The sequence below is a fragment of the Pygocentrus nattereri genome, chromosome 12 (genome assembly GCF_015220715.1).
Source record: "Pygocentrus nattereri isolate fPygNat1 chromosome 12, fPygNat1.pri, whole genome shotgun sequence".
Classification (NCBI taxonomy): domain Eukaryota; kingdom Metazoa; phylum Chordata; class Actinopteri; order Characiformes; family Serrasalmidae; genus Pygocentrus; species Pygocentrus nattereri.
In genome coordinates this window covers 25,813,475-25,836,053 of record NC_051222.1, presented here as the reverse complement: position 1 = coordinate 25,836,053, position 22,579 = coordinate 25,813,475, and the positions used below count along the sequence as shown (strand labels likewise).

Genomic DNA, 22,579 nt, shown 5'->3' with positions numbered 1-22,579 from the left:
GGTTAGATCTAGATCTAGATTTGAGCTTGAAATGTCATGTAGCACCAAAATCGCTTCACACAGTATCAAACGTCAGGTTAAACCAGGTTCCTGGACCTCTCAGCAGGTTATACCACTTCAAATGTGGCCTGTGTGATACAGAGACAGCAGGAGGATTCTCAGACTTGTGTGCTTCTGCGTCTTTTTCTTTTCCTTTCTGTTTTTTTTTTTTTTGTTTCGTTTTTTTTTTTTTTTATGTCTCTTCCCTACCCTGCTCCATTTGGCCTACTTTGGGGACTCTGGATTTCCACAGACAGACACAGACGGCGGCTGCCACTTCTGATGACTCTTGCTTGATGTCTCACTCTTCAGGATGATGTAGGAGAGGCAACAAACATTCAGCACTTGGTTTAGTCTGAAACAAAGCTTGTGGATCTTGTCAGCATCAGTTATAGAGAGAAGCTAAAGCCAGACAGTGTGCTTGATCCCTTCTGACAAGACCATCTATAACGTTCATAGGTAGCCTCTTAATATTTTTGGCATGGACTTTTGAGCAGGAATAAAATTTTATGTAAGCATGTCATTGATACTCAGATTTAGACTAGACTAGGACCTCATTTACACCTATAAATTCATATGAACCTGTGTCTGGATTGTATCCTGATCATCATGCACTGGCATTTGGAAGTCAAATACATGTCAGCTTAGTCGGATTAAATGACAAAAATAAAATGATGCATAATATCATCTCATACCACTAAACCGACCATGTTGGTCCTCATTTATGTTGCAGTTTTGTCAGAATTTGTTGTTTCCTGTGCACACCATGTGTTTCCTCATTATACAGAATTACAGTAAAAGAATTACTAAGGTAATTACATAAAATACATTTATTTGTATTTATTTATGTTTATGTTAAATTAACTGAGCATTACAAGTTAATTTACAATGTGATCTTGTTTTACTGTATGAAATGTGGCTCTTTTGCCTGAAGTAAATGAGAGGGGGTTTTCTTATGTGTCTCAATCACTGCCAGCAAAGTGTGAAATCCACAGCTGAATAGATGTGGACTCTACAAATGAATAGAGGTGGATTCTAGAACCGAATAGAATTGGTCTCTACAATCAAATAGATGTGGACTCTACAACTGAGTGGAGGTGCAGAACAATAGCTGTTAGCATCTATTTGGAACGAGTTATTTGTTTTACCCATTTAGACTTGGTACTCAGCAGCTGCTTGAATCTTGTGGAGTGAAGTAACTGCTGAGCCCTGTGCTTTGTCCACGAGGCTTAAGTTGGCTTCCTCCTTCTCAGCTTCTCATTAAAATGTTCAATTCTAACTGAAATGGAGCAGCATTAATTTGTAACTGATCTAAACCTCACATAAAGCGATGTTGGCACTTTGTCACCATTCGATCTACCACTCTTTGCTTGCTATTATTGTACTCTGAGAAATCTCCCCTTTTAAACAGCTTGACTAATCAACCATCTGAGGTAGGTTTACCAATCCATTTTTTTATGATCCGAGAGCTGCACTGTGGAGTTTTTTGTGCTCATGGTTATCACTTCTTGGAATATTGTGTATTGGGCTAAACAGAACTATAGAAGTCATTGCGTTAACCATGCATTTTATAGGATGAAACCTAATTGTATTCGATTCACAGTGTGTATCATCTCACATCCCCTCTGAGACGATAATAAAAGAATATTAGTGTGCATATTTTGACCCTTTAGGGAATATAAAGTGGTTTTCTATGGCATTACCCCAAAGAATAATTTTTGGCACCATTGTTGGATCATGTGTGTTATGATGTAATGTACTGGATGGAGTTTTAGTTGTCAAATGTTTCTTAGAGAGAGAAATATAATAACGCTTGGTGAACATTTAACTGAAGTCTGTTTCATACCACCTCCTAAAGTGGTTTCAGTGATCGGATTTGAATTTGTTTCACATCTCTATTGGGGCACTTTTACATGGATAATCCCTATCCAGATGTAATCCTGATATTCAAAATGCATGAAAATTCCTGGTGTAAACAGGAACTAGAGGGCTGTTCAAACTGCAAAGTATCTGCAGACTAAACCTCCTGATTTAAAGCTATAATAAACATGCAGTAGAACAAGATTATGTGAGCAACAGTTATATAGCGGAGTGTAGCAGAGGTGCACAATAAATCAGTTAATCAATCCATGCCAGTCTAACTTCTTTCAGGATTAGTCAAAGGTGATAAATGTGAAAAAGAGACTGACAGTACTGACATACTGACAGTATGACCATTTTGTTGGCAGAACATATAAGTAGTCAGTTTTGTTTCTATATATTTATCCAATGAGTAATTCTTTGATCAGCAGAAAAAATAATGCAATAGAGGAAAACAAAAGAAATCTGTTACTTCAGTGTACTTATTGTAGCTGGAAATATAAATGCTCCATGGAGAGCTGTGTTTGGACAAAACCTGAGGCTTAATCTGGTTGTGAAAATCTACCTCGTACATATCCCTTAATGAAGTAAGTCCAAATCTATCACCCTATCTAAGTGTACTTGCAGACATGTTTAATCTCCCGTTCACCATGGGGCGGGAGGGAAAAAAAAAACATTCAGCACGGAAATTTAGGGATAATTATGACCTCAGACAGAGACATGGGGTCTAGACGGGGTGTAATAAGATTTGGGCTGTGCAGCCAAAGTGCCCTGTGCTCTAATTCACCTCGCACTGTTTGGGTGCGTTGCGCTGTGCGGATCCATCACTTCCAGTCACGGCGATCCGGCATTGGCAGGCAGATTTGATTAGGGCATACAGTAGTGCTCAAGCTGTCTGCAGATGTTTAGAGCGCTTAGCCAGGCCCTTTACAGACTCTCAGTGTAGCTATTAGTGTAGCTGTCTGGCCCATTTAACACACAAGCTCATGTATTACATATACGCGTATTGTTTGTATAACATCATGACACATAACATCATAATACATGGCAGAGCATCATGACATTTAGCACACCGCTAGCTCTAAATCCTGAGATATGCCCCAGAGTACACCTCTATGTTTTAAAGTTTTGTCTAGTTCTGTAGTGTGATAGGTATTGTTTTTTTGTTTTTGTTTTTTTTATGAACAAGACAGAGACACAAAGACGCATCAGTCTTCAAAAACACTGGGGGAAGAAATCAGCACAAATAGGAACTGCTGACAACTTCAAGTTGTTTTTAAGTTATTAGCATATAGTGTTATGACCCTCGCTTATATCACGAAAAAAAAAAAAATCTTTAACTTTTTAAATAAAGTGATTGGTGGAATATGCAAACATCGTTGAAGTTCCAAAATGCATTTTGTATTGAATTCATCAGCACATTTACATATATACACTCAACAAGCACTATAGCAATACTATACTAATACAGTATATACTATAGTAATACTATACTAATACTAATACACCTCCCTTTGCTCTGAAAACAACCTCAGTTCTTAAAGGCATGGATTCCACAAGATGCTGGAAATAACAGCAACATGCATTCCTGCAGATTTTTTATGCTGCAATTCTCTTGTCCTGTCACATCCTGAAGATGCTGTATCGGACTCAGATCTGGTGACTGCGAAGGCCGCTAAAGAACATTAAAATCGTGATGTTCATGAAACCATTTTGAGATGAATTTTGCTTCGTGAAATGGGGAATTATCATCAGCAGTGTATATGGTCAGCAGTAATACTCAAATAGGCCGTGTCATTTAAATGATGATTGATTGGCAATAACGGGCCCAAAGTGTCCCAAGAAAACACTCCTTACACCATTACACCACCTCCACTAAGGCAGGTTGGGTCCATGGATTCATGCTGTTAGTGCCAAATCCTGACCCCACTATTCATGTACCTCAAAATCGAGATTCATCAGACCAGGCTATGTTTTACACTTCTCCAGTCTTCAACTGTCTAGTTTTGGTGGGCTTGTGCCCACTGCAACCTAAGCTTTCTGTTCATGGCTGAAAGAAGCAGAACCTGACATAATATTGTGCTGTTGTGCTCTTCTGCTTTTCTGCTCACAATAATTGTGTAGGGTGGTTATCTGAGTTACAGTAGTCTTTACCGCAGCCATTTCCGACTGCAGAACTGCCACTCACCAGTTTATTTTTTTCTTTATTGCACCATTCTTAGTAAACTCTAGAGACTGTTGTACATGAAAATCCCAGGAGATGAGCAGTTATAGAAATACTCTATAAAAGTCTGGTATCAACAATCAGCCACAGTAAAAATCACTGAGATCACATTTTTCCCCATTCTGATAGATGGAATGAGCATTACCTGAAGCTGCTGGCCCATATCTGCATGATTTTATGCATTGCACTACTGCCACATGAATGAGCATGTATACAAGTGTTCCTAATAAAGTGAATATGTTTTATGGCGTGTTTTAACTTTGACAGCTTCTGAGGCTCAATACAGCCAATTTCCACACAGGTCATTTACATAAGTACATTAACAAAAAACAAATAAAGAGAGGTTGGAAAATGAAAATGTATAAATGAGTTATACTTGGCTTTAGTATATAAACTCTAGTACATAAACTCTACTGCATAAACTCTCTCAGTTGTAATAAGTGGACCTCAGTGAATAAAATACAAGATATAAGACACAGACATAACAAATTCCTCTGATGTGAGAAACTGAATAATGTCTCTTTTCCAGTGACCAGAAAAAAATGAAAGACAGCTTTTCCATTTTAGTAAATTATGTCTAGTTTTAAATAGAAAATGTTCTAAAGTTCTAAAATACTGAATTAACACCACATAGGAAAATGAGTGACAGTCTCTCAAAAAAGCCTTAGGCATTAGCCGCTGGGCGGACTGCGCTACGCTTTATTGATAGACGCTGTAATTAAGTGCAGGCGTGGAGAAAAGGGAAATTGCACATTCATCATATCAAATTAGCCTATGTGGGCTCACTGAGGGCGGCCTAATGACTCCTTTCTCGCCCTGCTGTCACCGCTGGCCAGGTTTTTCTAACAGCAAGACCAGCCACAGACCTGATCAGCTGCTAAGGGGTTAGCTTTGTAGTGGAACGTTTTGTATGCAATTAGCACGTTGGCTAACTGCCATGTGTCACTGGTGTTTGTTTTTTTTTTTTTTTTCCAAGTATGTTGCCAGAGAAATGTGTGCAGTATGGGGATATGTATGTAGCATATTTGTGTTGAGGGTGAAGTAAGTTCAGGGCTAAATTGTTATTGTGCTAATATGCCATATGAAGCCTTTGTGTGGTGAATATGACGCCCAGCCATGCATAGCTTCAGTGTGCTGTACCACTGACCTGCATTTCCCTGCCTTTCCTCTTACTCTTCTTTTTCTTTCCATAGTGATTCTGCTGGACACCACAGCTGTATTGGGTGAACTGGGCTGGATGACCTATCCAGTAAACGGGGTAAGTGCTGACATCGTAGCTATGTTGCCATAATCTTTAACTTCAGCTTTGTTTGGATTCACTCCCTATTACAGAGATAATCCACTACATATAGTATCACATATAATTTTGTTTGAATATCAATATTGATCCATAGTTGTTCACCAGTCAGGCCACTATATAGCAAACACTGTAACACTACATGGTGAATTGCAAATGAGTTGAACATAAGCAAACACTTTTTTGGGGTACTTAAGACTAGTTGTGAATTTGAAGTGCAGGGCAAATGGTAAATCTTCACTGAACATCACTTTTAGCCCTGCTTCAGGTGTAATCTGCCTGCAGGAAGCTGGCACATTGACAGATTCCCCCCATTTTAGTAGTTCTGATACTTAGTCGTTCTTTCAAGTGGAATTGAGCAACCCCATTCTTCACCGCTGCACTGCATTTTCTCTAGTGCATTAATGCCCCGTTATTTTCTCTGCCATTTGGAAAATTTGTTTCATTGTGAAACATCAAAGTGCCTCTTGTAAAAATAGTATGCCACACTAACTGCTGCCTTGCTTCTGAATAGCTTATTTGTCAGCAAGGAAGCCAGATAGGTGCTGATCTAGGATCGTGCCTTTCTCCTCCCATACTAGTTTTAGTAGTTACTGTATCATTTTTAAGTAAAACCTGATTCAGAAACTCAGGCCCAACTCTGACATGGTGAAATACATCAATATGTAGATAAAAAGTTTTTGACCAGTGAGTCATTAGGTCCAATTCAAATCAAATTGCTATTTGCCCAAAGGCTACGGCACAATAAAAGAAACCTAATTTCTTTACATTTTATATCTTCCTTCATGATTCATCAGAAAATTAATTCACTTAAAGCTCCTCTGTATAAATTATTGCCATTTATGCTCATTGTCAAACATTATATTTCTGCTTGATCCGTGCAGCATTAATCTATGTAACAGTGAAGCGTGTTATAATGAAATTTAATCAGACTGGGTTAACACTGACACACTATTGATGATTCAAGATGTGTGCAGAGAGCTTTTTAAGGGGTAATTAATACCACAGACTATCTTCGCATACACTTTTCACTCCTTTTTCATTGCCTGCCTCCCTATTGAAAGGAAATGTTTCATTGGTGGGTTTCTACAATTTCAGTAAGTCTCTGTCTGAAAGAATGAAATCATTTAGTGCTAAGCCTCAAGCACTGTGAAAGTAATCTGCTAGGCTATGGCCTCAGGAGCCCCTGAATCTGAAGAGGTTTTAAACTATAGAACTGTACAGGCCTTTGACCAAAACTCAGCTTCAGTACAGAGACTTGCTAATAGAGTCTAAGTTTTAGTCAAGTTCATTGGTTTGGAACTTGAAGTGTTGGGTTTATGGACTCTGATTAGACCTTCTCTCCGATTTCCATATTCAGATACAACTGATTCCCCTTATGATTTACAAGTATAAAGCTGTTTGTGAAACGGATGCCTCTAAGTTGCTTCTCCCTTCTCTTCCACTGGGAATAGAATTAGGCAGAAAACTTACTTTGAGAAACCTGAATACACTACAAATGCAGTGATGCAATATTCTCCAACAGTTGCTATTATTCTCCTGTCGTGGTGGACCTGATACCATATCACTTTACTCCTTCTCTGCTAACCCGAATATGGCCCAAAAGATTCTGCCTGTGTTTGACCTGAATATTTTGACCCAACATATTTTGTCCAAAGTACACTAGATTAAACACATTAAATTTTGCTTTACAGCAGATTACAGACAATATTATGAAGATGGACAGTGTATTCATGTTTCACAGGGAACCAAATGTATTGTTCAGTGTTTTTCCTAAGACGGCCAGAAATGTTAGTGCTCAAGCAAAGATTTGAACCCCTCTCTCCAGTGTATAAGACTGAATTTTGAAGGATGGCCATACAAAAGACATTTGTATTGCACACTGACCAAAGGGGCACTTGTAAAGTCTGTGAACAAAGGGACAAGGGATCAAGCCCCACCTGGAGTCTATCTCTGCATGTGTGTGAAAGTCATTATAGTGAAGCCTGTTTACTCCCCCTGAGCACTTAAGGCCAGACTCCTATCTCTTTGAATGTGGAGAGACTTATAGCCCAAAACTAAAACTTGTTGATAAAATCTGACAAAAACAAAACGTTTGTAGTGCTTGTCTCAGATTTCATGTTGTTTTGGCCACTATCCTAAGCTTATCTCTGCAACAAGGGGAACCTTTGCGGCTTATGCTTGGCAGTTGACTTTTTTATTGAAGGTTGGGACTTCCTATAATGTTAATGTCCATCATGTTAAGATTCATGAGCTATCCCTTTTATAGCTTTTTTCAACTTGTGACCAGTATCTGTCTACGGGAAGTTATTTTTGTGCCACATCTTTGTGCCAAAGCATGTTTTTGACCACAAAAAAACAACAACAAAAAAAAAAAAACAAAGCAAAACTGCAGTGCCCCTCAAGGCTAGCCAATAACAATGGGTATATTAATAACCAGTATGTATACCCTGCTGACATTTTGTCTATGTTCAGTTATTATTGATGTCTCCAAACTCCAAACTTCTAAATATGTTTGGATCAGCAGCATGTCTTGCATTCTTACACACATTGTGCAGCATCTGTCAATGACAGATAGCTGTGGCTGTTAGCATATTTAAGCCTTTTTGATTGCTGTCACTACACAATACATGGAGGAACCAAGGAAAATAAACCATTTCCCCATATTACGTTAAACAGATGACTAGGCTTTTATGCCTTATATGCACTTATTAGGCCTTTAGCTGCCTTTGGTAAATAATTATGAGCTATCTGCTATAGTTTGGAGGAGCTGATGTCTGAACACGGCCTTATCAATACAGACACTGCCAGGTTTAATAGCTTTCCAAACCAACTGTTTAATTAGATCAGGCCTACATATATCAGCCTGTGTAAAACGACCAGAATGAACCTTATTGTTCGTACCAGTTTAGGAACATTATTTATTTTCAGAACAGAAATAAAATATTGGTTAAATTTTTTTCTCTGTTCTTTTGTCCAGAAGAAGGCTTAATCGTTGCATGGAAAACTGCTACAAATGGCTGCCTTCCAGACCGGCCTTGGACTAAAAAGTGGTTAGAATGGCAAGACAATAGCTGAGGGAGTTTTTGTATTGGAGCATGTGTAAAATGACCTACTATGCACTAGCGGGGGTGATTTCCCACGGGGCCTGCTGTGCACATCTTCTTATTGGTTCAGCTCCTTCTCTGGAACCCATGTTGTGAAGGCAGGGCTGATTTCCACGGTAACACCACATGAGTTTTCATTTGTGCTGCAATAACAAGCCAGCGTACACCTCTCCGATCAAATCAATAATTCATGCTATAATATCTTGCATGTAATGTTACCTGTTCTCACTAGGTAGTCTCTCTCTTGCTTGATGTCTTTCTCTCTCTCTCTCTCTCTCTCTCTCTCTCTCTCTCCCTCCCTCTCTCTCTCTTTCTCTTTCTTTTTTCCAGTCAGGTCAGGCTATGTCATGTTAATCAAAGCCTCTGTTCTTTTTTTTTTTCTTTTTGTGAGCCAGATGGAACACACACACCTTCTCTAGCCTTGGGAGACTTCTCCTGCCATTTAATTTGTTTTCTAGTAAAGGAGGACGAGAGTGTGTTTTGTTTACACTGACACAGACATATCCTTCGGGTATATTTCTCTCTCTCTCTCTCATTCGTTCTCTTCCTCTCTCATTCTTTCTCTTCCTCTCTCTTTCTTTTTCTTCCTCTTTCTCTCTCTCTCTCTCTCTCCCTCTCTCTCTCTCTCTCTCTCTCTCTCTCTCTCTCTCTCTCTCTCTCTCTGTGCTGCAGCAGGTTTGTTTGTGCTGTTTTGTTGACTATTCTCCTGGCTCCCCTCCTCGGTGTGTCCCTCCGAGGCGGCTCTGTAATTACTAAATGTGTCACGGAGCCTCTGTGATTTCTCACGTGGTGTATTTGGGATTCCTGTGTTTTAATGCGGAGGCAAAGTCCCTATGCAGCACGTGCGAAGAGCGACCACATATTGCATGTTAAATGAACTTTCAGAGCAGCTAAATCAGAAGATGTAAACTTCACTGTGAGCGCAGATGTGCTGAGGAAGTTATACAGTAAATGAAATAAAAATACAATTACAGAGGTGTAGTGCAACTATATATAGCATCTGTGGCAACAACAGAGGTACGTTATACACAGAGCTACTGCAGTCAGACACTCAGATGTAGTAAGTTTTAATCACAAATTGGACACATTTTGGCCAAAAAAGCATGTATGAAAGTGGAGTCCAAACACAGAGCTTATGCAGTTTATGCAGCAGGTACATGGGGGAAAAATGCATTTCTCTCAGGAAATAGAACTGATTACGTATTCAGTTCATATCCTCTCAGTCAGTTGCACACTGAATTTTGTAGCGGCAATGTCTCGAAAGTTGTTATAAGAAGATTTCCTTTAGCGATGGCAGTAGACATAGTGGCTAATCGGAGGTACAGGCCTTCTCAAAGTCGTACTGAAAGAATATTTACCAACAGAATAACTATTATATAATAACTATTTCAACTCCAGAGATGGACTCTAGTAGTCTCAAGGGTAGTGCCACACCTCCAAATGTGGTGGGGCAAAATTCAAAGGTTCAAAAAAAAAAAAAAAAAGTAACCAAAAACCAATTTGGCCACTGATTGACTAACAGAGGCATTATAAAGAAAGAGAAGAAAGGAGAGCTTGTAATGTTCAACACATCTGTTGTCCAAGAAAATCTCACCCTTTGATAAAAAGAGCCAACTGACTTGCTGGTGATGCAGTGAGGGAGAAAAACTCTCTCCATAATGGAGAAAAAACTATTTTGTTGTGCATGATTTGAGCCTGTGTCTCATAGTTCCAGTGCAAAAGAAGCAGGCTTTAGATTTCCCCGAACCATTTCTTTAACATGCATGTCTAGCAAGCGTCACATTGTGACTTTTATGTTGTCTAGTTATTCAGTGCCTAAATAAAGTGGTGCTTGTGTGTGAACCAGTGGATTCTAAAAGGCTAATTTAGCCAAGAAAGCTGGAAAACTGGTCATCATTGGCTTTATCTCAGCTCATCTTAGAGCTCAAAGATATTCCAGAGATTTGCACTGCAACTTTGTGCAGTGAACCCTTGGTGAGTGCAACTGTGCTTCTGGTTTGAAATGGACTCAACTTTACACTGTATGAGTTATTTCAAAGTTCATCCATTTTGCCAGAGTGATTTTTTTGCATTGAGAGAAAAAAGGACATCTGTCCACTCATCTGCTCTAGGGTTATTCTCTTCAGCAAAAAATCAATGCGAGTGCTGTGACAACTTAGCAAGGTTGATTTATTCTAAATTAGCAGCATGAAATAATAATAATAATAATAATAATAAAAATAATAACAATAATAATAATAAATCAAGGCTAGCATTACTACAGTTACTGAGTGTACAGAGAGCTGGTGTCCATCAAACAGTGATTAATGATCTCTTGCTGTCCGCTGACCGCTTGAAAGGTTGACCTTTTTTTTGAAAGCCCTGTCCGTCTCTCTCTTTTACCATCTCTCTCTCTCTCTCTCTCTCTCTCAATCTTTCAAAGGGAGCAGTGTGGTGGGACGTGAATGATTTATATGTGCTGTTTCAAGAGCAGTCATATTTAGATGTGACAGGTGTGCCTCGCTGTAGAACGTAGACTTTTATACGCACACAAGCTGAATACCCTTCACTAGCAACAGCAGCTTGATGAGGTGAGGTAGTTCGAGACATTGACAGGCAGACAGGTAATGTAACCTTGGTCTAGTGGACCCCCATTTTCTCAAAGAGGCCCTTTTCCATCATCACAGTGCACTAAATCACTTCCTCTATTGCCTGCGCCATCTCCTCCGGATCACCAACTCTTTTTGTGTCTGCTGCTTCTGCTTTCACCGCTTAGCGCTACGCTGCTCTAAAGATGCACTTCACAGCATAGAAGACGCAATCCCCCCGTGTGCTTTTTGAGTCTTTTAGATAGTATGGATTCACGGCTGAAATGCTGATACACTTGGTCAATATAGGTGGAGAATGGCAGTCACAAGGTCCAGTGCTTCTAATAAGCGATCCCTTTGGCCTGCATGTGAGTCGCCTTGACTGAGATGGAATTTTCCCCTAATGCCAGCTGGATCTTTGCTGAAGTAATGTTGACTTGATCTTTATTGATTTTCAGCACAGAGCGCTGCTTCTAATTCACACAGAAAAGCCACATCCCCACCGGATCAACATACATTTCCATTTACATTCTGTAAGCTAAGACTGAACAGTGAAGTCTTCCTTCCACACGCCTACAATATATGTATACACCGATCAGGCATAACATTATGACAAACTCCTTGTTTCTTCGCTCATTGTCCATTTTATCAGCTCCACTTACTGTATAGGTGCACTTTGTAGTTCTACAGTTACAGACTGTAGTCCATCTGTTTCTCTGCATGCTTTGTTAGCCCACTTTTACCTTGTTTTTCAGTGGTCAGGACCCCCATGCACCCTCACAGAGTAGGTACTATTTGGGTAGTGGATCATTCTCAGCACTGCTGTGGTGGTGGTGTGTTAGTGTGTGTTACATTGGTCTGAGTGGATCAGACACAGCAGTGCTGCTGGAGTTTTTAAACACTCACTGTCCAGTCTATGAGATACACTATATATATATACACACATAAACTCATATGCAAAAGTTTGGGCATATGTTAGGCTGGGTTGGAAACAAAAGGGGTAAATCTTGAAATCACTGATGTCAAACTGTCCAAACAAGACTTTTTTAAGTAGTTTCTATATGTGAACAACAAATTGCAGATATATTGTGCAACCATACACAAAAGCCACAAATTCATAAACCCTTTCCTAATTACATCTAATGAAGAATTAGTGCAGTACACAGCACTACAGTCTCTTCAAGAGTTTTTGATTAGAGGCTATCCAAATAGTTATATGTTTTGTTGATTTAGCAAGTGAAAATAAATACACCATGGAAATAACCCCATGTTATATGAACCTCTATATTTAATCTGTCTGTATAAATATTCAATATTTAATTTAAATGAGCTCTGTTCTGATTGAAGCACTAAGAACTAAAAGACTCTGTAGAACTTTAGTGTGTAGGCTCAGTGGCCAGGGCTAATTTGCTATAAGTTGAATAGGTGGATATTTTTTTTTTTAGTTTGTTTTCATGATATGCTTATATCATGACGGTCCTTATTTTCAGGTCAGATTCCCTATGTCTGGTATAGGACATGAATAGTATGTTTTGAATTTTGTTACTGAAAAAAAAGTTTCCATAAAAAGGACTCAATTACATGGTTAGGTAAAGCACCTTTAGACAAGTTTTCTACTTGTGAGTAGCCGAACATACTGTGCACAGAACATTTTTGCATGAATTAAATAACTACTCCTACAGCTGTCATTTACACTAAGATCACATCTTTCCACATGCCAGTTGGTCATAAACTTAACTGGTTCCTTAACTGGTTCATAAACTGGTTCCTGTGGTAAAATGACACACACCACCTGCTCATGTAAATGTAATCTCATCCAAATATTACTAAAGACCTCTAGTCTAACTAAGATGTGATCATGTGAACAGCTTGATTGTTGGTCATCCTAAGTTTAGTGTTATTAAAACATTTTGTGGCTTTATCTATAATATCACATATGATAACAGTTTTTGATGACAAAGCACTAGACAGCTTTTTGAGACCCAGCATGAGACCCAGAAGGCAATAAGAGCTCACCTTTTTGTGGAGAAGAAGACATCTGTGGAGATGCACCTAGACACCTCATCAGTGATTTTACCTGGGTCATTGGGTGTTTTGGGTCTTTCAGCACTCTCATCCAGGTGACGCGGCCAGGTTTGATCAAGCCGGGTCATGCTACCTCCCCACAGATCACCTCTTTTGATCCACAGCCACCTAGAGGCAGTTTCAGCTGCATCTGCAACCATACTGATGGCCCTTTGCCGGCTGGCTCCTGTGATGCCCAGCATGTCGTAGGCCCTGCAGCACAACCGGCCAGCAAACTCTTTACACCCTAATTCAGTGGGTTGGCACTGCTTTAAAGGTCCCTCATGTTAAACACTGGGTCAGAAATAGCCATCATAATATATTTAAATGGAAGGGAAAAAAATGGATAGAAAGAGTTGGTGATCCGGAGGAGATGGCGCAGGCAATAGAGGAAGTGATTTAGTGCACTGAAAAGAATGTCAGTTTTTCTGTTTATCCCAGTGGAAGGATAGACAGAAACACCTGTGGATTTTATTCAGATCACAAGTAAGAGTGGAGCCTGATCTTCTTCCCTTTCAAAGATGATAGCATTAGGTACTGTTTAAGTACTGTTTCTCTAATATTGACAGTTTTGGTGGTTTACTGGGCCTTGCATGGTTGTTAGGAGTCCCAAAATGTAGTTGCGTGCCTAATTTTTTTTTAACTTTTCTTTTGTAAAACCCTTTTTTTTTTACTTATTTCCCCTTCATTATGTAAGTAATCGGATTGTCATATATCTAATCTTCTCAGAAGTTTCTTTTGTGAAGTGAAAGAGTTAAAATAGAGTAAAATGACATGAATCAATGTAGTTTTTCACTTTTGCACAGTCATGACGATGCATCACTCTTACAGCATTCACAGCTTTCAGACTTTGAGTCTTCCAGTTCCAAAAGTATACGTGGAAAAACAGGTGAAGGTTAACGCAGACCTGTTTTAACTAAAACTAAATGGAAACATTACAAGTGTATAAAAAATGTTTTTTTCTGAAAAAAATTACTATTCCATTAAGTGCACACGGTGTACATTTGCTGTTTACAGCTAGCAACACTTGGTTTTGATGCAGTGGACACACCACTGAATAGAAGGCTTTCATTGCATTTTACAGAAGCTGGCAATCTGGCAATTAAATATACGAGCTGAATTAATTGTGCGGCCTGTGAATACACAGCCCAGCGGAAGCTCTATCAATAAGAGCCAAAAGGCCCCAGTTATATTGTAATGAATCTTCTTCTCTTTGTAAATGGCCCTCGACTTGTCTGAGCTGCCCACGTTTACAAACTCGCAGAACTGTTGTAAAAGTGACTGATGCTTCTTATGCCCAGCTCGATTGATTTTGTAATCAGCTGCTTTCTTTTAAGTTGGGTTGGGAGAGCCTTCCAAAGTAAGTGAATCTCTGAAAGTAATGTTAAACTCCCTCATTTCAGTCCTTCAAGGCAAGACATTATTAAAACGACATGTCTGGATGCAGTGTTTAGTTTATGGGAGCTGCAGTGGGTAGACGGTTGTTTGCATAATTCTAAGACCGCATTTAAGACACTCAAGGGTTTACTGAGATGTATGGTGGAGACAGGCAAGAGATGCTGACTTGGTGAATGAAAGCACCAAAACTGGAGTGGAGTTGAAAACCAATTTTCTACCTTCTTAAGCCATATTTGGCTTAAGTGTTTCTTAAGTGTTTCTTAAGTGTTTCCTTACTTTGCTGAGGGGAAGCACCACACAGCATCAAATTACTAACATGTGCCTTGTAGCTTATACATAGCTCTAGCCAGCTACTATGCACACTCACTAGTAAAGGTTCCTGAATGGTTCTTGGCTTGGACATATAGTTCTAGTAAAATAAATGAAATTGAATGTTGAAAAGGTCTGTCACACTGACGCGTCGTTTACAAAAATGCTTATTTTTAGGCTCTGCAGACAGGCCCCTTCTAACACATCTGTACTAGGCATTAAGAGTTTTAAAGAGCACATATCTTACATTTGTCTCTCTTATTTATTTGTCTCTGCAGGCTTGTATTACCTGATTCAGGTGTGTAAGATTAGAGTTGAATATTATTGCTATTGAATATTACAAAGTGGACGTAGATCCTCAGGAACAAGATTGGACACCTTTGGACACTGGTGTCTCAAATAAATATAAATACATGAAGTATAATTTTTAGGGAATTTACTTATTACTGTTGTTGACGCATGCCCTTGACTGCCCTCCGGTGGAGAATAGAGTTCAGAAATCTCATGGCTCTTCAATATGAGAATGTATGTTGTTAGAGATACCTGGGTCCTCTCTGTGTGGAGTTTGCATGTTCTCCCTGTGTCTGCGTGGGTTTCCTCCGGGTTCTCCGGTTTCCTCCCACAGTCCAAAGACATGCAGTCAGGCCAATTGGACATGCTAAATTACCCCTGGGTGTGAATGTGTGAGTGACTGTCTGTGTCTGTCTGTCTGCCCTGCGATGGACTGGCGACCTGTCCAGGGTGTATCCTGCCTTCCGCCCGAAGACTGCTGGGATAGGCTCCAGCATCCCCCTGCGACCCTGACGGAGAAGTGGCTTAGAAAATGGATGGATGGATGGATGGATGTTGTTAGAGATAAGTTAATTTGCATATTTGATATCAAGTATTAGTATTAAAAACAATTCAGTGTTTAAACTTTCATGACTGTTCAAATATTCAAAACTTTGAACATCCCTAGCTGTAACACACCTTTAACACACACATACACTGGGATACATACACCCCTCAGTCACAGTGTTTGCAGCACCTTAAAGACTTTCACCACTATCCATGTAGGCCTAATGTTGTTGTCAGTGGGGTACAGAGTAGTATTTCTTTCTAAAGTCTTCAAACTGGAGCTGAGTGTGAGAACACACTCTGAGCTCAATACATCACCATCAGCTCATGCAACACAGCAAGTGACAAATCGCTGTTGCTTCTCATTTGCATGCCCAATCGTCCTTGACTCTTGTTGTTTTCTCTCCACCTTACTGAAAAAAGCCAGAGAAGCTTTTTACATGCAGCATGCTGAAAACTGAATGATTCATTGGTTTGCTCTTGCGAACTACACAAATCAAATCGTCCACGGTGATAGATATCTACAATACGACAACATTTGCGGAACCCATTGCGTTTTAGTCAAACGTCGAAACCACCGTTCACCATCTGTCTTCTTTGATGGCCAGACCTGAAAGTAACGACTGCATGTGTCAGCGGTGAGGAAAACCTTGATAAGAGAAGTAACAGAATGGAATGTCACGGCTTCATTCGTTCTTTTTCCTGAGCAATCGGCTCTTTTCAAACAGTGATCTTTCTGCATGACACACCGACACATGACTAAAGAGCTCAGAGATGTCATAGGAGAAAAAGACCAGGGTGTGAAGCGGGTCAAGCACAAGGAAAGTAAGGGAAGACATTGACCCTGTATCTATTATCCTCTCAAATCCCTAACCTGTTCCACCATTTCATTCTGTTCTTCAGAATGGAGAGATAGGAGATAAAAGACCAAAAAAAAATCACTCATAAATGCAGGCCTTTGTCAACTCCATGCTTTATTGTCGTGGTAGATGTGCTATAAAATTGTTTTTGTTTTTGCCTCTCTCTATAACATTATTACCACCCCTTGTTTCTATGCTCTATTTACTATACTATATTTGCTCCACTTGCTATATAGGTGCACACTTTGTAGCTCTACAATTACAGACTGTAGTCCATCTGTTTCTCTACATAATTTGTTACCCTGTTCTTCAGTGTTGAGGACTCCCATGCAACCTCACAGAACAGGTACTATTTGAGTTTTGGATCATTCTCAGCACTGCAGTAACACTGACATGGTAGTGTGTTAGTGCGTGTTGTGCTGGTGCAAGTGGATTAGACACTTCTGATTTTTGTGCTTATGTACGTTTATATATATATATATATATATATATATATATATATATATATATATATATATATATACATATATTCATTATGGATCATTACAAATACTTTGCTTTCAAAGTACCAAGTCCTAACACAGTAAGAAAAAAGAAATCCTGTATATAAAAAAAGATGCATTGAGATGCATCGATAATCATTTTATAATCGCATCACAGCCCTCTGAAGCGTAATTGAAGCATGAGTTGCCTAGAGATTCCCACCACTGATATACATGTATGTGCATATATATATATATATATATATACTCACAAAAGTGAGTACACCCCTCACATTTCTGCAAATATTTTATTATATGTTTTTATGGGACGACACTATAGGAATGAAACTTGGATTTAACTTAAAGTAGTCGGTGTACAGCTTGTATAGCAGTACAGATTTACTGTCCTCTGAAATTAACACACAGCCATTAATGTCTAAATAGCTGGCAACACAAGTGAGTCCACCTCACAGTGAACATGTCCAAATTGTGCTCAAAGTGTCAATATGTTGTGTGACCACCATTATTATCTAGCACTGCCTGAACCCTCTTGAACATGGAATTCACCAGAACTACAGAGCTAGTTACTGGAATCCTCTTCCACTCCTCCATAATGACATCACGGAGCTGGTAGACATTAAACACTTTCCTTCTCCTTCGCTTGAGGATGCCTCGCAGGTGCTCAATTAGGTTTAGGTCTGGAGACAAACTTGACCAATCCATCACCTTTACCTTCAGCAAGGCAGTTGTCATCTTGGAGGTGTGTTTGAGGTCATTATTGTGTTGGAAAACTGCCACGTGGCGCAGTTTCCAAAGGAGGGGATCATGCTCTGCTTCAGAATGTCACAGTACATATTGGAAATCATGTTTTCCACAATGAACTGCAGCTCCCTAGTGCTGGCAGCACTGATACAGCCCCAGACCATGACACTACCACCACCATGCTTGACTGTAGGCCTGGAAAATGCTGTATGACCTTGGCTATAGCCAAGACCGTGCTATAGCTCAGTTAGCAATCTTCTTATAACCTCGGCTGTCTTTGTGGAGAGCAACAATTGTATTTCTCACATCTTCAGAGAGTTCTTTGCCATGAGGTGCCATGTTGAATATCCAGTGGCCAGTATGAGCAACTTGTACCCAAAACATTAAATTTAACAGCCCTGCTCCCCATTCAGACCTGGAACCTTGTAACTCTGATGAGTCACATAACACCAGGGAGGAACAACGACACAATTCGGACATGTTCATTTCTGTAGTCTTGTCCCATGAAAAGATATAATAAAATATTTGCTGAAATGTGAGGGGTGTACTCACTTTTGTGAGATATTGTATATATGTGGACTATACTGCCACAGTATAGTAAAATAGTATATATTAAAAAAAAAGTTAAAAGGCAAAACTTATACAAAATCTTCATTTTTAGTGTTCTTTTTGTTCTTTGGGAGGTGTCCAGCCCAATCCCTAAATTTGTAAAAATTTAATATAACACTTTAATTTTTCAGTGTTTTTTAAAGGTCTTTTTGATTTGCTTTAAAATGAAGTTGAAATATTTAGATTTAACATGACCTTAATCAATAATAATTAAAAATGTATAAAAATAAACAAAAATCCAAATCTTTTGATGTAAATGTGTCCCAAAATCTTAAAACCAATATGTAACATTAAGAATTTTCACTTCTGAAACAATCACTACAGAAACATGTAGTAAAGTTTTGGTAATGTTATTAAATATAAATAAGTTATTGGGTCATTCACAGCAAAAAGGATTTTTGTCTAAAGTCAGTTAAAAGTCTGAGATATGTTTTTAACTTGGACTTTGAATCAGTTCAGTAGATTGCTCCATATATCGCTGCTGTCAGATCAAAACCTTGTGTCTCCAAAATTGTAACTTTGCAGGAGAAGGTAAAAACATACTCTACTTTTAATAGAAGTCAATGGATCCAGTCTTTTTTCCAGGTAGTTTTAGGTTGTTTGTTTTGGTCCATTCATCATGGAAAATACACACCATATGTAGGACTATGGGTATTTTCATATTATGTTGAAAATGACAAAAAAATGACAAAAATGGAGATACAAGGTTTTGTTGTGACATGCGATATGCATCTCACATTCCATCTTACATTAAAAAAAGGGTCAGACTTGATATGGTATGAAAAGACTCAATGGTGACTAAACATTAAACTCAATAAAATTCAAGCATGAAAAACACTGTTTTCAGCTCCTTCAAGGTGCTCCCACTGCTGTCACAGATGTTCAGTTATGCACACACAGTTTTGTATAATCTCCATAGAAAAGCTTCACCACTAGAAATCACCACGCTCAATGCCAGCCATTATATAGAGTTTAAATGAGTTGGAGTTGCATTTATGATCCATAATTAATTATCCAACATGGGTACCTGACCTTAGTAAAGCTTTTGTGGCTAAATGCAGTCAACCTCACAGCAATGTTCCAACAGCTTATGTAAAGCCTTCTTAGTAGAGTAGAAGCTGTTACTGTGGCAAAGGAGGAACACATTTTCTATTAATACCCTTCATTTCAAAAGAAGCATTGTCTACAAACGTTTGGCCATTTAGTGCATCTATCTACCTTTCTCTCACTTTTTGTCATGTCTATAAGATCATAGCATCAGCTTTCTCTGTGTCTTCTTTTCCCTTTTCTGTGAACACTGAGTTACGGTAGAAGAACAATCTGTACGAGGGTGTGGGATGTAAAACATTCTGAGGTAATGAAAAAGGAATAAGACAAAGACAAGATTAAGCAGGAGATGACCTGAAGGGATATGTCTGACTCTACCCACAGCTAAATTAGACATTTTTCATATTCTTTTGGCTAAACTTGAAGGCATGATCGTAATGAGATTTTTGTTCACTCTGAAATGTCATGTAAGGGAATGTGTAGTGCCTTGTTAGCTGAAGGATGGCACACTAATCACAGAACTTTGTGAGCTTAGAAATCACAGTGTGTTATGACAAACAACATATGCAGGTTCTGGATTGTATCGTTTTGTATTCATTTCAGTTTGAAGCCAAACGGATGTCTTGTTCAGGTTTCATGAAATTGTACCTCATAGTCTGAAAAGAATGGATATCTTTAATTCATCAGCAGATTTATAAACTGTTTACCGTATAGTTCATGCTGAACAACTCAGAGACTCATTTATCAAAACATGCAGGGTCAGGCTGCCGATCTGGGAACAGTTTCTATACATGCAGATCTAGTCGACCCCTATTTTTATTCCATTTCCTATATATATATATATATATATATATATATATATATATATATATATATATATATATAAACAGAATACGATGATTTGCAAATCTTTTTCAATCTATATTCAACTGAATACACTAATGTTCAAATGGATAAACTTTATTGTTTTTTGTAAATATTCACTCATTTTGAATTTGATGCCTGCAACACATTCCAAAGAAGTTGGGACAGGGGCAGCAAAAGACTGGAAGTTAGGACATTGTGTAAAACATAAATAAAAACAGAACATGATGATTTGCAAATCCTTTTCAACCTATATTCAATTGAATACACTACAAATGAATATGAACAAACTTTCAAATGAATAAATTAGTTTTTTTGCAAATATTCACTCATTTTGAATTTGATGCCTGCAACATGTTCCAAAGAAGTTGGGACAGGGGCAACAAAAGACTGGGAAAGTTGAGGAATGCTCAAAAAACACCTGTTTGGAACATTCCACAGGTGAACAGGTTAATTGGAAACAGGTGAGTGTCATGATTGGGTATAAAGGGAGCATCCCTGAAAGGCTCAATCGTTCACAAGCAAGGATGGGGCGATGTTCACCACTTTGTGAACAATATTGTTGAGAACGTTTCTCAATGTGCAATGGCAAGGAGTTTAGGGATTTCATCATCTGCAGTCCATAATATCATCAAAAGATTCAGAGAATCTAGAGAAATCTCTGCAAGTAAGCGGCAAGGCAGAAAACCATCATTGGATCCCCGTGACCTTCGATCCCTCAGGCGGCACTGCATTAAAAACCCACATCATTCTGTAAAGGATATTCCCACATGGGCTCAGGAACACTTCAGAAAACCACTGTCAGTGAACACAGTTCGTCGCTCCATCTACAAGTGCAAGTTAAAACTCTGCCATGCAAAGCGAAGCCAGATATCAACAACACCCAGAAACACCGCCGGCTTCTCTGGGCCCGAGCTCATCTGAGATGGACTGACGCAAAGTGGAAAAGTGTCCTGTGGTCTGACGAGTCCACATTTCAAATTGTTTTTGGAAATCATGGACGTCGTGTCCTCCGGGCCAAAGAGGAAAAGGCATGTCTGGGTTGTTATCAGTGCAAAGTTCAAAAGCCAGCATCTCTGATGGTGTGGGGGTGTGTTAGTGCCCATGGCATGGGTAACTTGCACATCTGTGAAGGCCCCATTAATGCTGAAAGGTACATACAGGTTTTGGAGCAACATCTGCTGCCATCCAAGCAACGTCTTTTTCAGGGACGTCCCTGCTTATTTCAGGAAGACAATGCCAAGCCTCATTCTGCATGTTGATTGCTGCATATTCAGTTGAATATAGGTTGAAAAGGATTTGCAAATCATTGTATTCTGTTTATATATATATATATATATGATACATCCTCCATTGCACAGAGGATATATATATATATATATATATATATATATATATATATATATATAAAACCGAACACAGGCAGTACACGGTACTGAAGTATATGTGGAGCTGTGCAATGGAGGATGTATCATACTATGACATTTTAGCAGATTAGCAGATAGCCCAGCAGTCACTAAGGTAGCAGCCAGAACAGCAATGAAATACAGTTATTTGTTGATATGATATTTATTTCCTCTTTTATGAAACCACAATTTTAGGCTCATTTGGTTTTGTCACCACAGCAGCTGTGTGTATGTTTTGTGTAAGAAATATCCTTAGATCAGTCCAGTACTTGGCCCAGATTGGTAACTGTCACTGTTTTAATGTGTTGACACTAATGAATTTCATAGATGTCACCTGAAGAACAGAAAAGTCAATTAATCAATTACTGAGTCAGAAGGACAGTGTTGGTGTATCTCTTTCTTGGAGCACTTTCATTATCCAAGGTTAATGTGTATTTAATAATTAAACTATAATTAAATTCGCACTCAACCTTAATTGTATTTTCATTTGCCCTGGGCTAATTTGCAATTGATGTGCCCTCCTTCCCCTGACAATAGATCTTTTCTTCCAACTGAGTCAGTTCTATTATGAGAGAGAGAGGTGTACTTGTGCTTTTTGAGAGGAAAAGAAATATATATATATATATATCAGAGCTTTGAAGATTAGCGCCCTTGGCCAACACAAATCTATTGTGGAAAAATAGATAACATTATTGAACGATTGTGTTCAGAACCAGAAGTGCCCATTCAGTGGACTCAACAGAGGCCAAAGGGGTCAAAAGCAAGTTCAGACAAATGGCTAGTGTTTTCAGAGGCTGTGAAGAATGTGGAGATCAGTGATTAAATTTGTTTGATCAAAGCCCAGCAG

At 38.9% G+C, this 22,579-nt stretch overlaps 1 protein-coding gene across 2 annotated transcripts in view; it reads left to right on the top strand.

Annotated features, from left to right (window-relative positions):
- Positions 1-22,579, top strand: part of epha6 (eph receptor A6) — a 193,044-nt gene that overhangs the window by 11,454 nt on the left and 159,011 nt on the right. For both annotated transcript variants that reach the window (XM_017715131.2, XM_017715130.2), the window contains exon 2: positions 5,317-5,381. In XM_017715131.2, coding sequence (XP_017570620.1) covers positions 5,317-5,381 — 65 coding nt within the window. The remainder of the gene's footprint in view (positions 1-5,316; positions 5,382-22,579) is intronic.